The sequence below is a fragment of the Myxine glutinosa genome, chromosome 1, assembly GCF_964187855.1.
Source record: "Myxine glutinosa chromosome 1, kmMyxGlut1.1, whole genome shotgun sequence".
NCBI classification, from domain to species: Eukaryota; Metazoa; Chordata; class Myxini; order Myxiniformes; family Myxinidae; genus Myxine; species Myxine glutinosa.
This window is the reverse complement of record NC_136261.1, coordinates 56,165,722-56,191,130: the sequence shown is the minus strand read 5'-3', so window position 1 is coordinate 56,191,130 and position 25,409 is coordinate 56,165,722. Positions and strand designations below refer to the sequence as shown.

The window sequence follows — 25,409 nt, the reverse complement described above, 5'->3', positions numbered from 1 at the left end:
GATTTTGAAAAGTGTACGATTCATGGGAAACGAACATTTTTTGCAAAATGAGTTTGAGACCTTCGAGTCAAAAATACGTTTGAGGACACTGGAGGAGGGGTGGAGTTCTGGATAGTTTAGGGAATGTAGAAAGGAGGAACTGTAAGAGATGGTATTATATATATTTTTTGGAATGAATAGATTTGGTGAGCAAGACGAAAGCATCCTTTTGTAGGAAAAGAAGAAAAGGGTGTTATAATATATGAGAGAAAATAGTTGTTCAGGGGAGAGATTATACATTTCTAGCCGCGAGATCGCGAACGAAGAACGAACGAACAAAAAGAACAACAAATAAACGAATAAGACCTGGGGAAGGAAATATTTTTTTTGGGGTTTTTTTTTTTTTTTTTGTGAGTACAGGTATTAAACAAGGAGGTACGGGGTGAACGACTGGTACGAAACAGAGAACGAAAATAATTTCAGCGCATTCGACGAATCGCTGAGAGAAAAAACCACAAGGTCGGAGACGGTACGGTAGTCTAAGCCTGCGAGTACTAGGCCGCAGAATACTCGATACCATTAACCGACGATTGTGTATACATGTACGAAAAATTAGCACCGAAAATTTTCCAAAAGATACGCTGTAGGTACACACACCGAAAGATAGATACAGTCTCGACAAAAACACGATTGTGATAGATCACTTAGCTTCGAGAGCGTGAGCGCATGGAGCAGCTTCGAAAAGACGTGACCTCGCCGTGATCTCGCGAGATCCTCCTTTGAGATTCTCTTTGAAAACTGGGTTTATTAATGAATCTTGATGCTTGTTTCCATGATGTAACAAGTTTTATGTTTTGTCAATTTCTAAGATTTTCCATCGTCTTTCCAAATACAGAATTATTCATCAATTTATAAAAGTCTTTCTCAAAATCAGTTTTTGCTTCGGTTCTCCTTTGAGTGTTAAAATCAATATACAGCAATACCCCCGTTTTACGCCATTTAGACCTACGTCAAATCCGACTTTACGCCTCTCTTCTGGAGTAAATTTCAGTTCAGCGAACGTAATAGGAGGACGTGAAAAAAAATTATTTAAAATAAATAAAATAGTACATAAAAATTAACAATAAAAGCACATTAAAAATATTTTTAAAATGTACGTACAGTATACGTACGCATAGCTGCTGGTTCTCATTCAAAACAAAGGCAACACCATATGCATTTTGTCCTGTGCTGTGGTCTCGTGCTTGCTTTGCCTTTCGCTGTTATTTTTGTGATTATTCCTTTACTGTGTAAAGTTTCCTTGACTGTGTAAAACAACCAATGCAACATGGCAACGGCGAAACATGACGACGATGCCGGCTCGGACGACCGTCCGCGGCAGACGTCACGTCACGTCACCGTGCAGAGTGTGCAGTGTCCGCGATGAGGTCAGGCCCCAGGGCCCATCTGAAACGAACGACCGTGTCATGCCTCGAGCCGGGGTGCCTCGTCGGGCACTTCGCCGTCATCCGGCGTCGACGAACCGATCGACATGTGCATGTGCACATGTGCATGGATTTGCAAATGCCTGCCTGTACATCGTCGTTACTGCGCATATCGCATCGTCCAAAAAAAAAGAAGCACGCAACTTCGGCCGCTCGAGGAAAGACGGGGCACGTCTACGACTAGTAGGCGAGCGTCGATCCCTGGGGCGGCCGGGTTTACGGAAACCTGAGGTCGTTCGTTCGTCACAGACGACACGACCACCGGTGAAACTGCTCGGACACGTTGGGTAAAGCACGCCGTGGTGAAGCGGGCCACGGAGACACTCGGCACACAAGCCCGCTCACGGTCGACACGTCCGTGCCGGTCACCCCGTTCGAGGAGAAGACCCGACCGAGAGAAAAAAATGGAGGGACTCCCGACGGGGAGCGGCAAAGATTCAGGGCGAAGCTGCAGCCTCCTTCAGTTATTAGTCCCCTACCGGTGTACACCAGAGGGGACTATAGGTTTGCACGCCGTCCCTCCGTCTGTCAGTCTGTCAGTCTGTCAGTCTGTCAGTCCATCAGTCCGTCACGCAAAGAACAGTTTTCCGGACTTTTTTTCTAAACGCTTAACGCTAATGATTTCAAACTTGGCACATGGTTTCCTCATGATAAGTTACAGATCAAGTTCAAACTTCACGACGTTTCGATCATTTTTGACAAAGTTATGGCACTTAACTTTGGGAATTCTGATAATTCTGATGATCATTAACTCAGTGCCATTTTAAGTTTTAATTTCCTTTAAAAACCAATTTCTCTGCAATAATAGGACCGAATGAGATCAAATTTTCACCATAGGGGGGGACTCGGTCTGTAGAATATTTTAATGGTATTAATGACCTCACAGATCACGTGGTTCGACCGCCATATTGTTTTTCGTGAAAACACGAAAACCCCTTTTTCTCTGCAACGGCTGAACAGATTGAGGCCAAACATTGCAGGCAGAATCGCATACCCATGACAAACAAAAAAGTCAGCGAGCATGACGTCATGCGTTACATGGTTTCAGAGTTATGACGTTTTTAAGCATGAACCTTTAAAACCGAGCTCCTCCCTCATTTTTGATCCAATCGAGGGGAAACTTCACAGATCTGTTCAGCACTAAAATGTCCTTTTGGAATTTGTGATAGGGCACGTGGTTTGGCAGATATCATTCATTAAACGAAAATATTTAAAAATGGATATCTCTTGTTTATTCTCGAGTTCTCCTCAAGCCGCACCGCGCGCCCTCAGCCTCGTCTCGCGAACGTCAAAAGCGCGACAAAGCGTGCGCTTTCGGGAGGGGCGGAGCCAAGCCGAGCAACATATATACACATCGATCATTGATCGTGAACCGGAAAATATAATAAATTACTGATATTTAGCGACTCGAAAGGTTCTTTATCAACAACTTATTTTCTCGTGCTTCTGCTGACCTGTCTGCAATGTGTATAAAGCGAAGTCCCGAGTGCGAATCACAGGTGAGCCCGTCCTGAGGTAATTAGCGATTGGGAACGATTCAGAACCTGTGTGTAAATAACCCTTGGTAACTTCCCCAACAGTTTTCCAGACGACAGACTGCCGGTAGGGGACATGTATTGCAGCGCAATACTCAGAATGCTTGTTATTAAATGTTAGTTGATTAATCACTTAACCATTCTTTTTTCGGGCATTCTTTAGTAGGGGCATATGGTAGATCTTCATGTTTATTATGAAGTTCTTCAGGATATTTTAAATCAACCTCAAAATAATAACCAACTTTCGAATCATCCAATTATTTTTGTGAGGATGTAATAATGTTTTGTAAAACCTTTTCATAATCTTTCTCTTCGACCCATTTGAGTCCTCCATACGGTAGAGCTTGAGACATAGCCCATCCATACAAATTATTAGCATCATAATACATCAGGTAAGAACTATCTTTCGTATCATCATAATGAGGAAGATACTTATTGTTGGCTTTGGCATATCTCTTAGAACATACTTGTGATATTCCTCGTCTTTGAGCCTTTGCTATCATCAAAAGCATTTCTGCATCACTGATTAACTCCAAATTCTGTTTCATCATTTTTAGCATAGCACTCCAAGCCAATCCAGGAGCGGTGAAGTTAACATATTGTAGTGGGCAGGATCTAACCCATATGATTGTTTATTATGGCAGACTGTTCTAAAGGTTTCAAAGACGTCAGCCAGTAGTAGGACGTCGGTTTTAAAATACAAATCATGATACTCTCCAAGGGTCTTTATGTTAAACGTTTTCCAAATATTTTGTGCTTGAGTATAATCTTTGTCAGTTATATGACTTTTATTTAACTCGTTATAGAAATGTTATTTTGAGGGAAGTTGTGTTTCTTTAAACCTTTCAAAGGAATCCATGTAATCATACAGATATATCCCCTTTGTGATAAGAGTTCAAGTTCTTTTTGATTTGATGCATACTCTGAAAGAATTGGAAAGTTTTTAATATTTGATACCTAGGTATATAATGAACTTGCCATAAATTTAAATGAGTCAAGAAACCTGATGTGAGTCATATCATATTTATCTTTATTTTTTTCAAAGTCAAATCCTATTTTTGTACGGATTGTTTTGTGAAAGAGATGTATTTCTGGTCCGTGTTGGGGATTGCTGAAATGTCTCCAAATGGCTTTGAAAGTTCATTGATAAATAGATGTGTATCATAATGCGCATTGTTGTGAAGAAAGACTGGAATGAAATGGGGAGATTTATAATTGATATTACAGTCTCGATGAGCTACAGTCTCGATGAGCTACGATGAGATGAGTATTACAGTTACAGTCTCGATCTCCATCCCTGTCCATGCGGATTGACCCGCGTCCATAGCCCAGCACGGCATGGCAGGTCACCACATGCCGGCTGTCCCAGAGTCTCAGGAGGAGGGTGTCAGGCCGCATGCCCGGTGGTCACCACATCAGGCCCAAGTTGGCCGTCCGCGATGCCACCACCAAAGCGCGACCTACAACACCTCCCCCTAGTATGAATGATCGTTTTAAGGCCATTTTCCCCGCTAGAGCGGGGGTTAGCCTTGCGGGCCCCATGACAATCATGGTTCCCTGTTTGAAGAAATGTTTTTATGGCCGGATGCCCTTCCTGACACCAACACCTCCACCTAGTGGTCCTCAATATTTGCCATCCCAGGCTTGAGAAACCACCTCGGACCCCCTGGAGGTCTTAACCCCCACCAGGGTCTGGTGACCCTGCCAGCCCGAGCCACACGCCCGGACGATTCCCCGTCAGACAAGGGACGCCACACTCCACCACACCCCCCATGGGGCCCATGTAGTACCATGCCACCCATGGCTGGACCCCATGTCCAAATCTCACCAGCACAGCCCCCCAGCTGTCTGGCATCACCAAATTTTGAAAGGGGCAAATTTTCCCCGAGGCCATCACCATTGACCTCTCCTTGTCCAAATTCCACAGCCGGGGGACCAACTCCCTCCATGGCTGTGCCAAATCCATTTCCCATTTTAATTTAATTTTAAATTTCCTTTTAGAAATTTTGATTTTCCATCCCAAACCGCAGCTGCAGGTAACAACTCCCTCGGGTTGTTTTTCCCCTCCCTGCAGCTGGTCCACATTTCCTACGGGGACCAAATCATCGGAGGCTCGATCTCCCGATTCTCCAATGTCCGAATCCAGCCCGGAGCCAACACACTCCCCCAACTGGTTCTTCAATTTGGGAGCCTCTTGCACCCAATTTGTGTTCGTGGTGAGGGTTCCCCTTGGTCACCTCAACCACCTCCTCGGACCAACTCACCTCATCCCCCAAACTCCTTTGGACCAGGTCAACCTCGTCCTCCATGGGACTGTCCCAGGTCCCCAGCCGCTGAATCACATCATCCCCCATTAATTCTGGCTCCGACAGGTCTTGCCCAATATCCCCAATAAATACCCGGTCCGGCTCCATTACACGGACCCCCAATAATGTTACCCCTTCTCGCTCTGCACCACCGCCCTGGTGCTGCACAATTCCAAATTCATCCCCCGGTTGGGGTTTTGTGACATCCACACGGTCCCGATAAAAGTCTAGGCCAGAATGTGGGAAGCATTCCCTATTACAATTTAATTCTCCCTTCACCTCTTGGCACTCCACGCTCACCTGTGCGCACTCCCCGTTTACCCGTAGTCATTCCCCATCTACCTGTGAATTTGCAGTCTCCCGTTCCAATTCGCTTGCCATTACAATTTCATATTCTACGCTCACCTGTGGGCACTCCACGCTCACCTGTACGCATGCCGCAATCAAATTTTCCCCATTACAATCTTCACATTCCCCATTTCCTTCAATTGCCATTTTTGCCAATGATAGACAACTGGATACGTATGGCCAATTTGGCCATTCCCGGCTCCTGAGCCTCATTTAAATCATTCCTTTGTTCTATTCAGATTTCATTCGTTTGCTCACATGGGGTTTTCGTTTCTTTCGTTTTGGCTTCCCTTTGTTCAGATTCAATTTCTGCCACCATTGGCTTCTCCTGTGCCCCGACGGCACCATTCGTTCGTCCTTCACTCAATTTATTCGTACATTTATCAATTATATTTCCCATTCCTTCAATTTGTCCCTCCAATCGATCACTCATTCCCTCAATTTTGTTGTTCAATTCTGCACTGGCTCGCTCACTGCTTTCACTCTGAGACCTCATGTTGTTTTTCATTCCCTCCTTCATTTCCCGCATTTCACCCTTCTGCTCCCTCATTTCCCTAAGCAATTGACCCAACATCTGGTCGGTTGTCGAGGCCGTCCCAATGGCGGGGAATGCTCCAACACTACCCTCTACCCCCTCTACTTCCGACCCACCCCCAAGAATTCCCGCATCTTCCATCCCTTCTTCCATACCGCTCACCTCCTCCTCCGTAAAGGAGGTCGTTTTGCGCGCGGCTTTCCCTCAAAGACTGAATTTAAATTGCCCGAAAACGCGATATCGCGCTTCGTATGCCCAATTGAGTATATAATATTTTCCGCCTCCGACTATAAAAATTTTTCGTTCGAACGTCGGGCGCGATGTACGCCCAACCGTGTCTATGTCTCGCCGCGGACAAAATGGTTGTCCGACGGGAGTAGATGATAAATGTTGTTCCTGGGACACCCCCAAATCTCCATTCACTTCCATGTAAATTTTCCTCTCACCCTCACTTTTCTTAATTTCCCCTTAACACCCCCATTACTGCTACCCCTACTCCCTTATGAACCTCCTAACATTTACCCTTATGGACCTATGATCCTTCTACGCTTATGAACCTATGATCCTTCTAGCCTTATGAACCTATGATCCTTCTAGCTTTATGAACCTACTAGGGCATGCCCGTACAAAATTATATCCCCCCCCCTCTATTTACATGAAATGGTTTGGTCCATTCGCAAAGCCAAAGCGGACGGCTTGCGAGTACGGTGACAATCCCCCCCCTCTATTTACATGAAATGGTTTGGTCCAAAGCGGACGGCTTGCGAGTACGGTGACAATCCCCCCCCTCTATTTACATGAAATGGTTTGGTCCAAAGCGAACGGCTTGCGGAGTTTGGTAAAGAAATCGCCATAGCTCGGTAACTACTTCTCCGATTAATATGAAACCTTGAAAAGGCACATCCTCGGGTCCCCAGCAATATACCTGGCAAGTTTCAAGTATATCGGACCCGTGGTTGTCGAGAAACAGCGGTCGCATACAGACACACACACAGACACACACACAGAGATTACTGGAATTATAGATAGATGATCCTTCTGGCTCTTCTACTATTGACACTGAGCACAGGTCCTTATACACTTCTTCCATATCATCTGGCAGATCATTGTTGTCTAGTAGACCACTCAAACATCGATCCTACAAATATTTGTTTATGCGTAGGAAATAATTTAATTTTTTCATTTACTTTTTTTTTTTACTTTTTACTTTTTTTTAACATTAACATTAACTTTTTAGATATTTTTCACATTCGTTATGTTTTGCATTTTTAAACGAAGGCTACCATACTCAAACCTTTTCTAATTAATCGCTCACTTTTGAGAAATGACATGTGGTATAACTTGGATAACTTCCCAGAGGATCTCATGGTCTTATTTCCTGTTTTTCACACGCCCCGAATTTCCCCAAATGCTGACAGGCAGTTCACTTCCCCGAAATACATTTTGTTCATTATTTAAGCCGTGTTGCCGTGCCGTTTTAAACATTGCGAACGAAGATGAGCTTGTCTTATTCCAGTCTTTACTCTGATGAAGATTATATCAACTCACCAGGACATTGGTAAGTTCATTCAGAATGAAACTGTTAATGAGAGCTTTGTATGTGATTAATTTTATGACTCATGATATATTTTCCTCTTCATTACAGCAATTCAAATATTGTGAATGACTTTCATGAGGTCCTGGCAGAATTTTAAGTTGTTCCACAAGAGTTTCACCACGAACTGAATACGGGTTTGAACAACCTGCCTCGGAGATGGAGGTCTCTGAATGAATTCAATGTTTCATCGTTCTTAGAAGATTCATGTGGAAGGTATGGTACAAAATAAAATACGTTGATGTTAAATGAGGTTGCCTTAGAATGTGTGTGTGTGTGATGTTTTGTTTGGCTTCCTTCAACAAAGTAATTTCTCTTTTTTTTGTCTGTAGTATTAACGTCAAAGAAGACACAGACGAGATTTTGTCTCTTGTCCAAAACGACCATCAGAGTCTACCCCATGTAATTCATTATTCATCTCTCTGACTGGCACCAATAAAAGGGAGCTGACATTTATTAATTTATTGACAATACGATGTATCTTTTAATCATTTCTACTCATGTTTTTTCTTTCTTTTTTTTTAACAGAATACAACACCTGTTAAGATCGATGACCACAACCACGATCACGACCTCGATGACCACAACCTTTCCCAAAGAGTGGTTATTTACTGCCAACCTGTGATACCCTAAATTTTCAACTCGACGGCATTGACACAAAGCTCGATTTTTTAGAGGTGTGTATCCCCATATCCTCATATCCTCATATATAATATATCCTTCTCCTTGCTTCACCCTGTATTAATATTTTCTCTCCCCTCTTGTCTTTAACAGAAAGAGATTCAAAATCTGAAGACATCTGCTGTATTTGAATTGTGCTGGGGAGAAATTGATGGCTTGTGCTGGGGAGAAGTTGAATATATACCTCAAGAAAAATGTTTTAATAATATAAAGATTTTTATGTTTTCAATATTTATATATGATTATATTTGTTTTGTCCAGAATTATTTAATAATTAATTACAAAAAGAGAATAAAGGAAAAAAGAAGGGAAAGTGCGACCCTGCCAACAATCCTTCACCCCCTTCATCCCACTCCTCCCCTCCCCTTGTGTGTGTGGGGAAGGTGGGGGTGGGATGAGGGGGGTGAAGGATCAAGGGTGGGGGCACACACGGGGATGGGGGATGATGGGTGCGGTCTGTGTGGGCGGGGTCTGTGTGGGCGTGGTCTGTGTTGGCGGGGTCTGTGTTGGCGGGGTCTGTGTGGGCGGGGTCTGTGTGGGCGGGGTCTGTGTGGGCATGGCTTATGATTTTTTTTTATTTAGTATTACTAGTAATTAAATTAACTAATCTGGTTGGGGTGGATAAAAGTATGGATGGTTGTTGTTTAATTGCTTATCATCTTTGTTTTTTGTAATTCTTGTGAGTAAAATGAACCCAAGATTTCTTCTCCATTTAAATCAAATAATTTGTAGGTCCAAGGGACTGTATCCATTACATCAACGATTTTAAATAATTCATTAGTCCATTTTTGTGTATAACCTTTCTCAAAATGACTTTTCCATCTGTATATTCTTACAATATCACCAACTTTGAACTTGGGTTTTCTCAAATTAATCTCCATTTCATATTCTAATTTTGTAAATGATTCTGACGGTTTTGATTTTGTTGATGAATGAACTGTATTATTGTAATTATCTACAATATCCTGAATTAAATATCCCCATTGTTGAGAACCGAGTTGTGTGAATTTTTTATATAGTCTCTATTTCAAAGTACGATTAAAACGCTCAATAACAACTGCCTTTCCTTTATTAAAGGTGCTGTATAATTTAATACCCTTCCCCCTAAAGAAATTTCATAAATATTGTTATAGAACTCTGTTCCCTCATCAGTCCATAACTTCTTTGGTTTCCTTTTATCCCGATCAAATATTAGCTTAAAGGCTAACATTAAAGTACCACCCTTTTTATTTTTTAAAGGAACAACCCAGGCAAATGTACTCCTCAAATCAATAACGGTTAAAGCATACCTGTATCCCCTATCATTATTCAATTCAATTAAATCGGCGGACCAGATGTGGTCGGTGTCTTTTGAATAAACTTTCCTTCTAAACTTTGTGATTATAGGTTTGTGTAATTCATCAGCCAAAAGCTCCTCAGTCTTGATGGCATCATTAGAGCTTAATCGTTTTTTGAGGGTGAATAACCAAGACCAAGTTTCAATTTAGCACTTATCATTTTTTTCACAATAAACCTATCAACTTTCTCTCTCAACGTAGGATTTCGTATCAAAGACAAATTATATGACATTTCTTTGTCTGCTTCATGTTTTTCATCCAATGTAGTGGTATTCCCATAAGCAATATCATGCTTCATACACACTTCATCAACCCTATTTATAGGTTTAGACCAAGGTTTAGGATTGTCAGCCTCATTTAATCTTTTATCCAAGTTTGTTCCTGGACGACAGAAAGAATATCCAGGTAGATGTAGTTCCCCAGGAATTCCAGTTGTTGTAAATTTACTTCCTGACAGAAACTTTTGTATGTCTCCTCCACTTTTAGGAGAGATGAATTGGCACTTTTTAGAGCCACACACTTGACATATTCCTTTTTGATAAACTCTATTATTTTTAGCTTTAACAGACGATATATTTTTCGTATTAGTTTTCTTTTTACACTTCACACAATAACTCATTTATTTATTAGAAAAAGTCTTACATAGTGCCAAAGCCTTTTGGGTTTTCAACATATACATTTCTATCTTGATTTTTAAAACATAAAGAATCCTTAGGAATGTCTTCACTCTCTCTTCCATTTATTTACAAATAAAACTTTAACCAAAATCAATAACCCCAACATCATCAACTATATGACCTTTCTCTTCTTCATGTATATCTTCTCCCTGAACTCATCTCAGCAAATATTATAAACCAATATCTTCGTAAGAGTCATTAATTCTTTATTTTCCTCCTCAGTGCGTTGAGTTTGATTTATTTGCTGTAATACCTTCAATCTTTTATGAATCTCACTGATTTCCATCTTTTTATATTTTTCCTCCCTCTCTCTTTCCTCCCTCTCCTCCTTCTCCTTTTTCTCCCTTTCCTCCCTCTCTTTTTTCTCTCTTCCTTCCCTCTCTTCCTTCTCTCTTTTCTCCCTTTCCTCCCTCTCCTCCTTCTCCCTTTTCTCTCTTTCCTCCTCCTTTTTGTCCCTTTCCTCCCTCTCCTTTTTCTACTTTTTCTCCCTCTCCTCCTTCTCCTTCTCCTTTTTCTCTCTTTCCTCCTTCTCTTCTTCAACTCCTTCCTCCTTCTCCTCAACTCCTTCCTCATCCCTTGCTACCCTTGAGTTTGAGCCCCAAATAATATTATACAAAAACTCATCTGGATTTTGTGATATTCTTGTATCTATAATTATTTTTCTCATAATAGGATACCAATAAGATTTGTTGATGATTTCTAAAAGAGTTTTATATTTCATAACTTTGAGCAGTTCATTTTTATTTAATACTTTAATCAAGTCTCTATTTGTGGGTTTAACAATATCAGTATAAGGCCAGTTTTTAATGACAAAATTTCCATGTATATGCTCCAAATCATAAGGTATGTAATACCGAGCACCCTTTTCTTGAAGGTATCCCTGAATACAAAAATTATAATTATCTTGTAGTCTTCTTCCTGCCAATTATGTATCAGAAATTTATGTGAGATTAATATTATGACAGGTAATACCACCCCATCTTCCCACTACCAAATCGGTTTGTATTCCTCGGCTTTCTATCCTTATCTCATTACCTTCCTTCTTTGTCATGCTAACCATCGCTATACTATCATATAATTTTTTATTCTTAAAATAATGTATTTGTTGTTCACTAATTGTACTTCCACATAACTCCTTATCCTCACCAAGCGGATATAATATTCTTCTTTACGAGACTGATTAAAATCATGTAGGTCTTCTAAGTTTATTGAAAAAAAACAATTATACCCTAAATCAGGCATATGATACCCCCATTTATTAATTCGCATATTAACTATATGTCCTTCTTTATAAAATTCAATTGTAAGCACATAGTTAAATTGAATGAGGAAAGGCGTATGGTCAGTATAACCAGGTGTTGTGGTTGTAAATTTTACTTGTTTAACAAAACGTGCTGTTTTATTTAAAGATATATATTGTGATAAATCACTGAATCTAATCAAGTCATTCGCATCTGTAGGGTTTGGATAATTGATTAATTTATAAGTATTTTTCATATTAATATTTTTTGTCATATTATATTTTTGTCGTTCAGCCTGTGCCTTTGTATAATAATTTGATAAATCAATATCCTGAGAGGATTCTCCAAAGATAGAACCATCTTTTCCAACAAAAGTCATTTATATTAGATTTAAAATGACATCTTAAAAATTTTCATTATTGTTGAGTTGAAATAATACATATAAACATAATTGACCACAACATTTAGAATTAATTTCTTGAACTTGAAATGTTTGATAAACACCATTCTGTAAGAATTGTATTACTTCAACAGGTGGTGGCATACCATAACTATCAAAATAATATTTATCCTGACTATTATGAATACAAACTCAATGAGAACCATTCTGTGTGTCTAAATTCATAATAATATTCTTTGTATTCTTGGACAACTTTGTTAATTCATCTCTCATACAGATTACCACATTATCAATTTTTAGTTTTTTACAATACTAAGCTAGTTCTATATTTGACGTTGTATTCTTTCCAAATTGTTTAAACCATTTATCCATTTATTTATGAGAAAGATACAATCCATTACCCCGTTTAGTTAGTTTAACACCCGCTTGAGCGATAGAGGAAAGCATATCTCCAACTAACAATCTCGCTTTATCAGGTAGGCTTTCAAGCTTTTCAGCAAAATCTACAATTACACCACTTCCACTAATTTGTTTCTCCAACTCCTTGTTATGTCTTTCCAATTCTTTTTGAGCTTTTAGTTGTGCCTTCCTTTTGTTAGCGGTTTTTACCGCTGCTGAAATACCACCAGTCAATGCTCCCGCCGCACTTAAACCAGCAAATAAAGGAATTAGAAACGGGAGAAATCCTCCACTCGTTTCCCTTGTTGAATATTTCTTTAACATAGGTTTTGTCATTTTAATTTTAAGTGATCCAGCATCATTTAGTGTTTTCACCTGCTCTCTTGTGAGTAAAACATCAATTCTTACTGCTCCTTTTCTTTGAATTGTATTAACATTAATAATACAAGGCTTTTGATTTTGAATACAAGATGTTAATTTATTAAGATTGATTTGATTAACATATACCCTAGTTGGTTCTTTCCTACTCATTTTTTTATGAGAAAAAATCTATGTGATATTAATCATAACACCATTATCTGTATTAATCTGTAATTCTGTTTCTTCCAAAAGCAAACAATATGTATTAACCTCTTCACTCTACCCTCTTTCAATGTATAGAGAAGTATCCACTCTATTAGACTTTATAGTTTCTTTTTGAGAACTCAGGTCAATTGCGTAGATCGTATAAAGTTTTTGAAACGCAACCATATCCAAAATAGGATCATTATTACCGTTGCTTTCACACACCTTTTGTTAAGACTTGTAGGCTTCCGCATAATCATTTTTTTCCCAATCAATTTCCAATCTATCTCGCGGATAAAATGTGCCATCAAGAGAAACCCGAAGTTGTTTCACCTTAGCATTATCACTCAGCGCATTATTCTTATCAGTACTGTCCTCTCCATCTGGTTTTTTAAAAATGAGCCATAGGTATCGTGGCTTTGCTTGAAGAACACCCAAATTCCAAGTGTAGGTAGTGTGTTCCAGTTTAACGTGTTGACATCTTCTTTTAAGGTATGATACATTTAGCGGGGTCTTTGAGTTAAGTCTTCTATTCAACATCTCTTCCATTTTAAGATTAGGAGTATATTCACTGATATACCAACACAAATCATTAATAACAAATTTATTATTGTCGCCAAAAGCATTTTCAACCCCAAAAAGCAATCTATTTACATTATCATTCCTTTGAAGTTGAAATCTAATTTTAAGCCCATACAAAACTTTATCATAATCGCAAAATCCAAATATACCTTTAAGAGGTACTGCTACGGTAAAACTATTCACTGCTTTTGTTTCATCATTATACATTGCCTTCCTTTGACTATAACCAGGGTCAGCATTTGTTCCCGTTGACATATCAGGAATAAAACCTTCAACAGCTCCCTTACCCATTCTATCACTAAACGAATATAGTGTAAATTTCATCATTTCAGATGTAGCAGAGACATAATCAACCGCTTCAACCTCTTGTGTTCCAATATACAGGCGTACACTATCAAACATTTTCCAGAAGAAATCATTTACGAGTGTAGCATTTGTATTATTTGCAGCCTTAGTGAATTTAAATTTACACAGCAAGAAACTATCAGCTAGACCCTAAGCAATTGTACCAGACCAGAACAGGAGCCTGACCATGCCTGTCCAGCATATACTGGATTACATGCCTATCAGTAGCATGACAGACCTGACCTGACTTAAAAGGTATTTCAAGACAGCTGTTCACCACCATCTCAGACAGTGAACCACTCCTCCCTCCCCCCAGCTTACCTTTTCCCAAATTTCCAGATTGTTCTTCTTGAGAGTTTGCTTCTGTATCCATCTTGTCCACCATGTGCATCCTTTCCTACTCCTCATTCTTCCTATATTTTGTTTCTTGGCCCTGTTGTTGGTGTATTTCCCCAGTCTTTCCGCTGTTCCTTCTGTTCGGTTACGTCCTGATCCATTCAGTGTACGTACTAGCTCTTCCATGAGCCCTCACTTTGTTTAAAAAAAACTAACCATGCTACAGGCTCAAAGTTCAATGGCACAGAGACCGCATTCATTACAAGTTAAACTACCCGTATATTGTAAAGTATCAATCAGAATCGAATGATCGGTTTTTGGCTTCCTGTTGAGTTTGGTATCAGTCTTTGTGTTCATTGTCTTGACAGAATGAAGGGGTACGGCGCTTTTCTCAACATAGTACACCATCCATCCTTGGCTCACCTCATGGCTCTCGGATGATGTCGCCTCCCCACACTCGTGAGTCCTGGTATTCATTTGTCTCTGCCTGCACACTGCACAGTCTTCTCTTCATATTTGTTTTGTATCATAGCTGTGAATCCTCGCTCTCTTCGATAATCTCTAAAATTCTTTAATATTATTATTCATCGTAGGAGGATGGAGTGACAGTCTCAGTGACTCAGAAGATGATAGCTGGCTTCCTCGTGGGCGTAAGAAGGTAATACCAGAGCTGGTCAGCTCAATCTCCAATGCTCATACTCCTGAAGATAAAGCAGTGCTAACAATCAACCCACCAATTTTTGATGAATTACCACATTCAAACTGCAAGCTTGTGTTTCCTCTTGTCTTGTAGGTTTTGGTGGGCCCTCGTTATCAGGCTGATATTCCAGACATTCAAACTCCATACCAGGAGGATGTGAAATGTGAGCACTCTGGCAGTCATCTTGCCTTTGCGTGAAACCTCATGCAACTGGTCACCCATCTTCACCATCTTTCAGTCCTTTTACTAAAGCCCTCACTTTATTTAATTATTTTAGTTTTGATCAGATTTAATAGATAAATTTATAAGCTGCATATGCTGCTTCCCTTTCAGAATATTATTGTCACTAGCAGGTGGGCGGGAGTACCCTTCTCTCGGCCCACCTACGGTGGCCAATGTGATGCGGCACAGTCTTGGGCATGCACTATATATTTTTTGTCATTATCATATTCCATATCATAAGGTCAAGGAAGATGATTTTAATACCTGCTAATACCAAAGATGGCGCTTTCTCCACCACATGGCAAATTTGGAGTTTCAGTTCATCCCCTTTTGCTCCATTATGTAAGTTCATGCTTAATATTTTGCCTTTAGCAAGGGAAAGTATTAACTGCCAGTAATAATTTGTAACTATTCTCTTTGGATTTGATCAGGAGGTGGGAGGGGTTCTGCCATTTAACCCCCAGCGGGCCGTGTGAAGCCACCTTCTTTGACTATCATCTCAACTATCCACTTTTGCCAGTCAGTTCATCATGAACAGCTTGTACAAAATGACCCCATTAAAACAGTTCATCTGTGTCTCCTTCCATTTTTTTTGCAGTGTCATGTAAATCAGCGGCCCTTCTGTGGAGGTTTGGTTGTGTGTCTGAGGCTGATGTTGAGGCATACCTTCGAGAAGCCACAGCTCCATCCTGTTTGCCTCTGCGCAACACCTCACCTGTTCGTGATGACGAAAGGGTAAGTCGAGTGGTGACTGTTGTACTGTTTTTATTATTGTTAATATTTGTGTGCTGTATATAAAGCTATAAAATAAAATTTGACACAAACGCGTCTGGATATGCATCCACCACATTGTATGTAAAGCCAATGTTACGTTTGATCCCAAGTAATTGTCACAGGAAAGGTTAAAGGTCACATGAGAGAGAGAGAAAAGAGACAAATTGGTCTGCAAAATGATTTTCATTTGATGGATGTGTGACCTTTGATATTTGAACCCAAATTCCTATCTGACTGGATGGTATTCATAGAATAATTGCCCCACGAAGTCAACTTGGTGTGAGCCAACTCTTCTGTTTTTGAAGGGCTTTTTTTCTTTGATCCATTATGGCTGCCAGAACACATGAGCGATAACATCATAAATTAACATTCTCTAATATAATTTTTTCTGTAGATCACGCTTAATAAATTTCAAACTGATCGGACTAAGCGTTGTATTTGTTGAATTATGACATCATAATTCAGGTACCAATGACGTCATCGTTAGAACACTTATTCCCCAAGCGGAGTTCTTTACAATGAGCCACATTTCAATTTTTTCCATTGAGCGGTTTCGGAGATATAGAGGTGTAACTTTTTTCGGTTTTTCCGAGATGGTGCCTGTACCACATGACCTATTGCATCATAATTATCTTTAAAAAATTCCACAGGAGGAGGCACTCCTATGGTGAAAATTTCGTGTCCATCGGACCAATCGTTGCTAAGAAAAAATATTCATACTGATCGGATCAAGCGTTATATTTGTCGAAGTATGACGTCATAATGAAGGCACCGATTAAATCATTAACATATCTTATTCCACATGGGGAGTACTTGACAATGAGCCATTGTACAATTTTTCCATGGGGGGGTTTCAGAGATATAGTGGTGCTAAGTTTTTCCAAGATGGTGCCTGTACCACCTGACCTATGATGTTATAATTATCACGAAAATTAAACAGAGTTGGCGCTCCAATGGTATCATCTTCGTGTCAATCAGACCAACAGTTCCAGAGAAAAAATAATTCATACTGATCTGATCAAGCATTGTACTTGTCGAATTATGACGTCATAATGAAGGTACCAATGACGTCATAATGAAGGTAGTACCAATGACGTCATCATTAACATTTTTTTTCCCCATGGGGGGGTATTTGACCATGAGCCTTGTTTCAAATTTTCCCATTGAGTGTCTTCGTAGATAGAGGTGCAACGTTTTTCCAAGATGGTGTCCGTACCATGTGACTTATGACGTCATAATTATGAAACAAATTATACAGGCAGAGGCGCTCCTATGGGTAAAATTTTGTTTCAATCGGACCAACGGTTGCTGAGAGAATCTATTTTTAAAATGCAGATATGCACGTACGTACGCCACACAAATGTGGCAGGAGAGGCACGAAAAGCTGAACTTATTTTTGCGTCTGTTAGCCGATGAATACCAGCCTTGGACGAATAGCCGGAATGGTCCTTAATTCCGAGGTGCGTAGCCGAAATTGTCGGTTGGTCCGTTGCGCGCGGTGAAGGAAACAAAGCGCTTACCTGAACGGAAGCACACGGGTTTAATTCCAAACCCACAATGAATAAACGAACACAACAAATGAAAAATGCCACATCAATGATTTTGTATAAAAATAAATGCAAGACAAAATAAATGTTGAAGTAAACTAATGGTAATTCCAACTTTGAGGATCCTCCACCCAGACACAAATATGAACACCCAGGGGAATGATAAAGTAAAATAAAATGTTTCCCTTTTAATTGGCCGGCACTCAGCTTTGGTCCAAATTGGCTTTCAGGGGCTTGGTAGTCGTTGCAGCCGGTGTAGCCACTTGCGTGGGAAGTGCTACAAAAATGGCGCCAAAAACGCCCAGGCGTGAGCAAGCAGCCGAGACAGCCCTCTTTCGCTCTCTATTCTGTCCGAAGCGCCAAGAGCCCCACAAACCGCCGCCAAGACCTCCTCCTCGAGATCGAAATTGCCAACGTTCTACCAGCTCCAAACAAAGCTCTCCTCTCCAACCCGCACAACAATGGCTGAACCTCCTCCTCCCACACAAAAAGCCCAACAGAGCGATTCTTCTTTCAAAGTTCCTTTTTCCCTCGAACTTTCTCGCTCTGACGTCACACTGGCCAATCACAGAGTCCCATCGAATCACCCCATCGTCGTGCTCGACCAATGACGAACTTCGGGGCGTGGTCTGCCGGCTTTGCTTGGTGTGAGCATCATTAAGGTGTGGCTTACTTGCCGATCAGCATTGTCCGGGCATTGTCGACGTTTCCGGTGGTTGTTTAAACGGAGGTTTTTTATGGCCGGCCTTGTTGTAGTTGTAAAAACGCAAGGAAAAGCCACAGGAGGCAATCACATACTGGGGGAAAACTAACCTTAATTCCTATCTCGTTAACACAGCTTCACCCCCCGTGTGAAGACGCATAACCAATATTAAGCTGCAGTTTTCCTACTTAAATACATCAAGATGTCTCCCACACGTCCATGGTCCATGCTATTCATATACAATCCTACCTGTACTATGGGATTCCATCATCTACACCCACAAATGTAACATTATGTATAATAGGAAACTAGGGCGAAGTTGATAGCGCACCATCGCAAATCCCCATGCATCCCACCTAATGCAAAGTTGAAAGATGGCAAAAAAAAATTCCACCAGGAATGACCTAATATCAAATTTTGAGATAAAAAAAAAAACTTCTGTTTTGACCCTTGTCCCCACGTCCCTTGGCCTGAACCAGGGGTCAAATGCAAAAAATCACTATATTTAGTACGACCCCAATGTTGATTGCATATACAGTTTCATTTTTTTTTAAAGTTTTAAAATGGGCCCGTAATTGTATTTTTGGTGTTTAACTGCCCCAGTGGATGGGGCCAAAAATATATACCAATGATGTCATTGCTGCACCTTTTTGCCATGAAGTGATCATAACTACCAATAACTGCTGCTCACACTTGAAGGACAGACAGACAGACAGACTGATGGGACCGATTGCGATATCTACCCCCACCCCCTACCCCCCCCCCCCCAACCTCCTGTTTTTTCTTTAAAAAGCATGGCGATAATAAACAAAGCCTATCCCCCTAATGGTGCCATTTACCAGACTCTCGCACAATGAACAATGCGGACAGGCGAGTGCTTTTGGCTGACACGAGCTAGTTGAGGAGCCTGATGTGGCCGTGCAGGTCGGCGTAGCACAAATGAAGTGCGGCTCAGTCAGCGATGGACCTGTGGAAATGGTGACTATGGAGACTAGATGGAAGGTACTTCTTCATAGGGTGAAGCAAAAAGAGAGCAAGATGTTGACGTCGCCTTGTGAAAAGCTCAACTGCTGTGCGGAGCGTGGCCACAACCCTCATGAACTCTGGGATCACTCCATGCATGGCGAATCCCTGATATTGGACGCCCTCTGCTCATTTGTAGGGCCGTATTCCGGGACATCCCAGTATAAAGACTGCTGCTCAGGACCAATGCATTTGCACGGCCCATCTGCAATCTGTTTCAAAACTCCATAATACTGCAAACACACTCCCTGGACCTCGCAAGATAAGTGTCAATGCCTTGAGGCATATACATATGTGACGCAGAGATCTGTGCTCGTCCTGTTCAGCCTCTAAGACCTGAACCACAACACATTCAAACATGCTTGCAGTGGTCAAATCAGAACATCTGATAGACACGGATGCAGTGGGTAAGTGTTATGTTCAGCGACTAATCCAAGTTCCTCCTGGAAATGTATAATGGGCATGCACGGATCTACAGAAGGAAGACTGAGTGGGCGATATGACTTCGTCTGTGTTCAAGAAGACACAAATTTTGGACAGGAAATAGTGAGGTATCTAAGTACCCTACATAGGGACGATTCTGCACTTTGGCGTACAAGCACCAAATTTGGCCACATGTTGAGGAACATATTTCAAATAAATATAGATATAGAGGCATCTGGAATTTCTTCACTAAGCGGCTATTTGCCAATTTGGCCGCCAGCCAGGGCAACGCACTTACATTTGCGTATAAAGAAGCCTCAGATCTATTTTAAAAGGCTAGGTATGGGGTTTTTAACACGAGGAACTTGAACATTTCAATTTCCTATTGGGCAAATGTTCCAGGCCTGCAAAACGGTCGCCATTTTCCAAAATGGCCACCCATATGGCTAACTTGTATTGGTGGCCATTTTGGAAAATGGCGACTGATTAACACTTAACACTGTGATTAACACTTAACACTGTGATTAACACTGTGGTATATGACAGGTTCGATTTGATTGGGCAATCCTAAACATATCTGGTAGTTTGGTGCTTATACCCCAAAGTGCACAATTCATGAGCCTAGCCGCTCCACCACAAGTGTCATGATGTGGGGTGATATTGCTGAAACCTTTCACACCAGCTATATCCATATCCATGGGAATCTTACAACAGATTGATACATTGAGGAGCTCATACAGCAACATGGTCCAGTAATCATCTTTATGCATGATGATGCTCCTGCTCACAGGCACGGGGGCATTTGAACAAGGAATGTTGTTGTCAATGCCAATGTTAATGTCATGACAGCCTGGGCTGCCATTTCGCCAGATTTACGTCCAATTGAACATATCCGGGACATAATTTATCCTTGCCAAGACCACCACAGACCCTCCAGGAGCAGGAGCAGGAGCTGATTCGTGTGGGAATGCCAATCCCCAGGTTCTGATTTGAGTGCTCATTCAGTCATTGTGACGATGGTGCAATGCAGTGATTGCTGTTGTCATTGAACTTACCCGGTATTTAGATTGTTACTTCTGTCGTTTGATCCCAATGTGAAAACATTCGCCACAAGGCATCGTTCATTACCTGATTAGATCACAATAAAAAGGACTTGTAAGATTTGCCCCAACATTTGCTCCATCACATTATTTTTGCATGCATACGGTCAATGTCACAATAAAAACTTTCAATTCGTGATCAAATTTACTTAAAAACGTGAAATAAATGTGCTTTGGGGGCCATCGTGCAACGTACATCGGGTGCTTCCCTCGGTGGCGAGGGGCAGCGGTAGGACTTGAACCTGCATTAGAATCCAACCTATTGCATTGAAATATTTGTTTTCCGTATGCAGAATGGATGTGAATATATTATAAAAGTTTATTTAGTCTCTGCTGGCTATACACAGATTCTAACGAGTGGTCACGCGATCCTGCACGACCTTGAACAAGCACATAGAGGCCATTTGGCCCATCACTCCGGTGTTGCGCTCCCGAGTTTCTCCTGCCGCTGTAAACTACAATCTTGGAGTTTTACTGAAGCCTAAATAACCCGATTTGATCGGGTAATGAAACTTTTTATTGATATTGATCATTTATAATATTGTTGCTGACAATTGCTCGTCTTTTTGCTTTTGTTTTAAGGTGCTGTGGGAGCTCCACAGGTGTAATTACAAGGCACGAGAAGCACTTCGTCGGTCGCGGGCTAACTCACGCGCCGAGGGAGGTAACATCGAGCCATTTGTACATCCAACTCTTAGCTGGCTCTAGCATGTGGAGTTGAAGTTTCACACTAAAAGTTTAAAGCATTCGCCCGGCAGGGCATCACATGTAAGACAAAGACATTGGGCGATCGTTGCACTTTTCCACAAATTACAAGGATATTAGTTGATGATGAAGAAATCTACACGTTTTATGGGAATTGAAAGTGAGATCCATGTGTCGTGAGTTGTGTGCCTTACGACGGTTGTGCTTTAGGTGAGCTGGCCAAATGGACAGTGCAGGAGCAGAAGAACTTTGAACAGGGAATGCGTGTACATGGGAAGGACTTCAACATTATCCAGGCTAACAAGGTCAATTTCTTATAGATACTGATGCATTCCGATTATAATTTATTTTATTTTATGATAGTTTGTTTCATTTAAGGAGGCCACCTCACCGAGTCTTCATTTGTTGGGGTATGCGAGGTAGTCGTTATTTAGACAATTTGATCGGCTTTGAGGCACAGCAAGATGGCCGGTCTTGGGCTATTAGATTTGGGATTGCTAACACATTTGTTTGTACAGTTCAAAACATTGTACAAAAATGGCATGGTGGATAAAAATGCATTATGATATCCTGATACAATGAATACTCGGTATAATCAATTCAGTATGATGTGTTTGCTTTTTACTTTGCGTGCATGAGGTAATTAAAAAAAACTCTCGTATCCGAATGATACCTCCACATTATAAACTGAATCACCACACGTCTTTCTCTGCAGGTTCGCACAAAGTCTGTAGGTGAGTGTGTGGCATATTACTACCTCACAAAACACAAAACTAGGCGTGGACCTCAAAGCCGCACTAGCAAGCGTAAAGCCACCATTGGTCTTCCAGGTCCCATGTAAGTACGACTGGATTCGGCGAGAACTTGCATACAAACACACCTTTTAAGAACAACTCATTTTGCTGGCAGCTTACATGTCCTCCCCCCCCCCCCCCCCCCTCTTTCTTATCTCTTGCTTTTTGTTCATTCACTTGCTTGTTGATCACACCGTCAGTCAGCACGGTGCCTTTTTACGGCGAGCCCATAAGGCAAAGCCGTCTAGAACAGTGTTTGTCCGTCTGTATGTCCCCTCAAACATATACCAATCAGAGCTGAGGATCTGGTCACATGATAGGGTGATGTGATTATGTCTGTCATTGCGGCAATACGGCGGCTGACTCTCCACACCGCCATTTTGATTTATATGCCGTTCATGCCGAACATATCGTCGAACCTGTCATATATCACAATCGCCATGCGCTACCTTCACGTTTTTCATTCAGTGTGAAACACAAACGAATCAATTGTTAAAATGACCATCAAATATCGAAAGCATCGGCGTTACGTCTCTTTCAACAAAACTGTACGTATAGGCCTTAGGCTTCATGCCTCACCTTCGGGCCGTTTCAGACTATTTAATCCCAGGTTTCTTAATACAGTAGTGGATCATTTCAGTAGTATCGTTTTCGTAATAGTAATAATAATAATATAGTAAATATAACCATAACACTTTAATCCCAATGTTGTGAATTCAAGTTAATGGATTGAAGTGGTGTCTGGTTCATGAATCAATGATAAGCGGTATACGGGACTAACAACCGCAGAAGTAAGGAATTCGCCTCGGTTTTTGATAGTGTGTTATTAACCCAATCCTTGTGGGGTATCTAGATTACAGTAGATCTTCCCTCAGTTCTGTAAGTAAAACTTACCTCACGGATGTCGGGATTCCACCACATTTCTTTGTTTAATGTTATAAACGGCATTAGTGACTAGCTTTTTAAACAATCATTTGTGTTTGTGGTTTATAATATTTTACAAGCCCAGCTACGCCGCTGTTAGACTTTCGGTCTTGTTTTAAATTGTATTCAAAGTCGATGCTCGTAGAGGAGCTATAACATAAAATGGATCAGGGCGTACCAGAACAAAAGGAAAAGTAGAACAAGACCGAAAGCCTAACAGCGGCGTAACCGGGCTTGTTTGATACTTTAGTTGAAGATGGACGTAATGACGTAGTGCGACGGCCGGACACAAAACTGCCGCTACTTTAATATATAGAAGATATATTTTAACCTCCAGTAACTTTGCAGTCACCACGAAGGGACAATTGTTACGATTACATTTATTATAATATTAACATTACGTTATCATTATTACGAAAATGATATTACTATTTTAAAAAACCGATGCCAATTCCTTACTTCCGTGGTTACACTGCTTATCATTGATTCATGAACCATCCATCACTTTAATCCATTAACTTTCTTTCCATTCACAACATTGGGATTGAAGTGTTTTGGTTATATTTACTATATTACTATTATTACGAAAACGATACTACTGTATTGAGAAACCTGGGCTTAATTTGTCCGAAGCGGTCCGAAGGTGAGGCATGAAGCCTAAGGCCTATACGTACCGTATTTTTGGAAGAGCCATAACGCCGATGCTTTGGATATTCCATTGTCATTTTAACAATCGGTTTGTTTGTGTTTCACACTGAATGAAAAACAAAGGTAGAGCATGGCGATTGTGATATATGACAGGTTCGACAATATGTTCGGCCTGAATGAAATTGGAATCAAAATGCCGGTGTGGAGAGTCAGCCGCCGTTCCGCCGTGTTGACATCAGACGTAATCACATCACCCTGTCATGTGACCAGATCCTCAGCTCTGATTGGTTTACGTTTGAAGGGACATATATACATACAGACGGACAAACACTGTTCTAGACGGCCTTGCCCTATAGGCTATGCCGTAAAAAGAGAGAGTGGGCGGACATACAAGTGGCATGGTAGAGGGACAAAATCGAGGGAGACTTGGATAAATAAGAGATGGCAGGAAGAAAGAAGGGCAGGGGGGAGCATGGGGTGAACAAGATGGATGCAGCTGCAAATTATCAGGAAGGAAAACTGTAAACCTGGAAAGCGGTGGGGTTTAGGGACAGTTAACAGGGGTAAGGGTTGACAGGATGGGCCAGAGGTACGCATATTTGCCTCCGAGCTGTCTAGCCTGGGTTCAACTCTCCACCCAGCGATAAACTGTCATCCCGGTGTTTCATAGGCAGGGTGAATCGGCAATGTGTGTGCCGTCCCTCGGATGGATGTTAAGTGGGAATCCCATCTGCAAACATTAGTTGGTGGATGATAAAGAACCCACGGTGTTCTTCGTGAAGAGTAGGCAAGCTATGGCCAGCACCATGGATGGCTACATTCCAAATTCCTGCCCTAACTTTAGTCGAACATCATTCCCTGCCAGGCAGTTTGCGAAAGACTTGCTCCAAGCTTTCTCTGGCAACCCCCACAAGAATGTGGCAATAATTGTGGCCGTTAAAGAAGAAGAAGAAGAAGAAGAATTGCCCCCTTTATGGTTGTGCTTTTTATTATTCATAAAATCAGAGTGGTGCAGGACACCATATATCCATTCCATTCCACTGTAAGCTTGGATTGGTGTGTGTGATGTGTGGTGTGTAGTGTGTGGAGGTTTTATTTTAAATCCTCGTTTTGCATGACCTATGTTGTAACCAGTAAAGCAATGACAACATATCTCCCAATGAACAGCCCCAAAATGAAGAAATTTATATTAATTTTTATCATGTTGTCTTTCAAGCTTTTGAACAATCTACCCCTTCCTCTTTTCAGCTTTCTCAGGTTTTGTTCACTCATGATACAGTGGTATTTTAATTAGAGAAGTGTGGGTGGAGCCTGGTAAAGCTATTTTGATCCTGGATGAGATGTATCCGACTATGTCAATCACTCAAATCTTCCCAATCTCTCTTAGATATACTGCTGGAAGAGCAAACGAGTGCTGGAGAGAAGAAAATCAGAGGTATACTTCGACAAAAAGAATATCATGGAAAATATCCAAAGAAAATGGTTTAAATGTAATGCAGACAA

At 41.1% G+C, this 25,409-nt stretch overlaps 2 protein-coding genes and 1 long non-coding RNA gene across 5 annotated transcripts in view; 2 read left to right on the top strand and 1 right to left on the bottom strand.

Annotated features, from left to right (window-relative positions):
- Nucleotides 1–25,409, top strand: part of LOC137424367 (mesoderm induction early response protein 2) — a 146,373-nt gene that overhangs the window by 87,148 nt on the left and 33,816 nt on the right. For all 3 annotated transcript variants that reach the window (XM_068111761.2, XM_068111770.2, XM_078772146.1), the window contains 8 exons: nt 14,712–14,802; nt 14,937–15,001; nt 15,137–15,206; nt 15,864–16,000; nt 21,418–21,499; nt 21,751–21,845; nt 22,256–22,377; nt 25,294–25,341. In XM_068111761.2, coding sequence (XP_067967862.1) covers nt 14,712–14,802; nt 14,937–15,001; nt 15,137–15,206; nt 15,864–16,000; nt 21,418–21,499; nt 21,751–21,845; nt 22,256–22,377; nt 25,294–25,341 — 710 coding nt within the window. The remainder of the gene's footprint in view (nt 1–14,711; nt 14,803–14,936; nt 15,002–15,136; nt 15,207–15,863; nt 16,001–21,417; nt 21,500–21,750; nt 21,846–22,255; nt 22,378–25,293; nt 25,342–25,409) is intronic.
- Nucleotides 390–25,409, bottom strand: part of MPL (MPL proto-oncogene, thrombopoietin receptor) — a 180,944-nt gene continuing 155,924 nt past the window's right edge. Inside the window, exons 16-17 of the transcript XR_013622428.1 lie at nt 11,545–11,675; nt 390–687 (exon numbers count right to left, since the gene is read on the bottom strand). The gene's annotated coding sequence lies outside the window, so the exon portion shown is untranslated. The remainder of the gene's footprint in view (nt 688–11,544; nt 11,676–25,409) is intronic.
- LOC144890698 (uncharacterized) lies at nt 7,867–8,391 on the top strand. Its single transcript, XR_013622443.1, has 3 exons — nt 7,867–7,997; nt 8,114–8,183; nt 8,310–8,391. It is a non-coding gene; the product is annotated as an uncharacterized LOC144890698 (long non-coding RNA).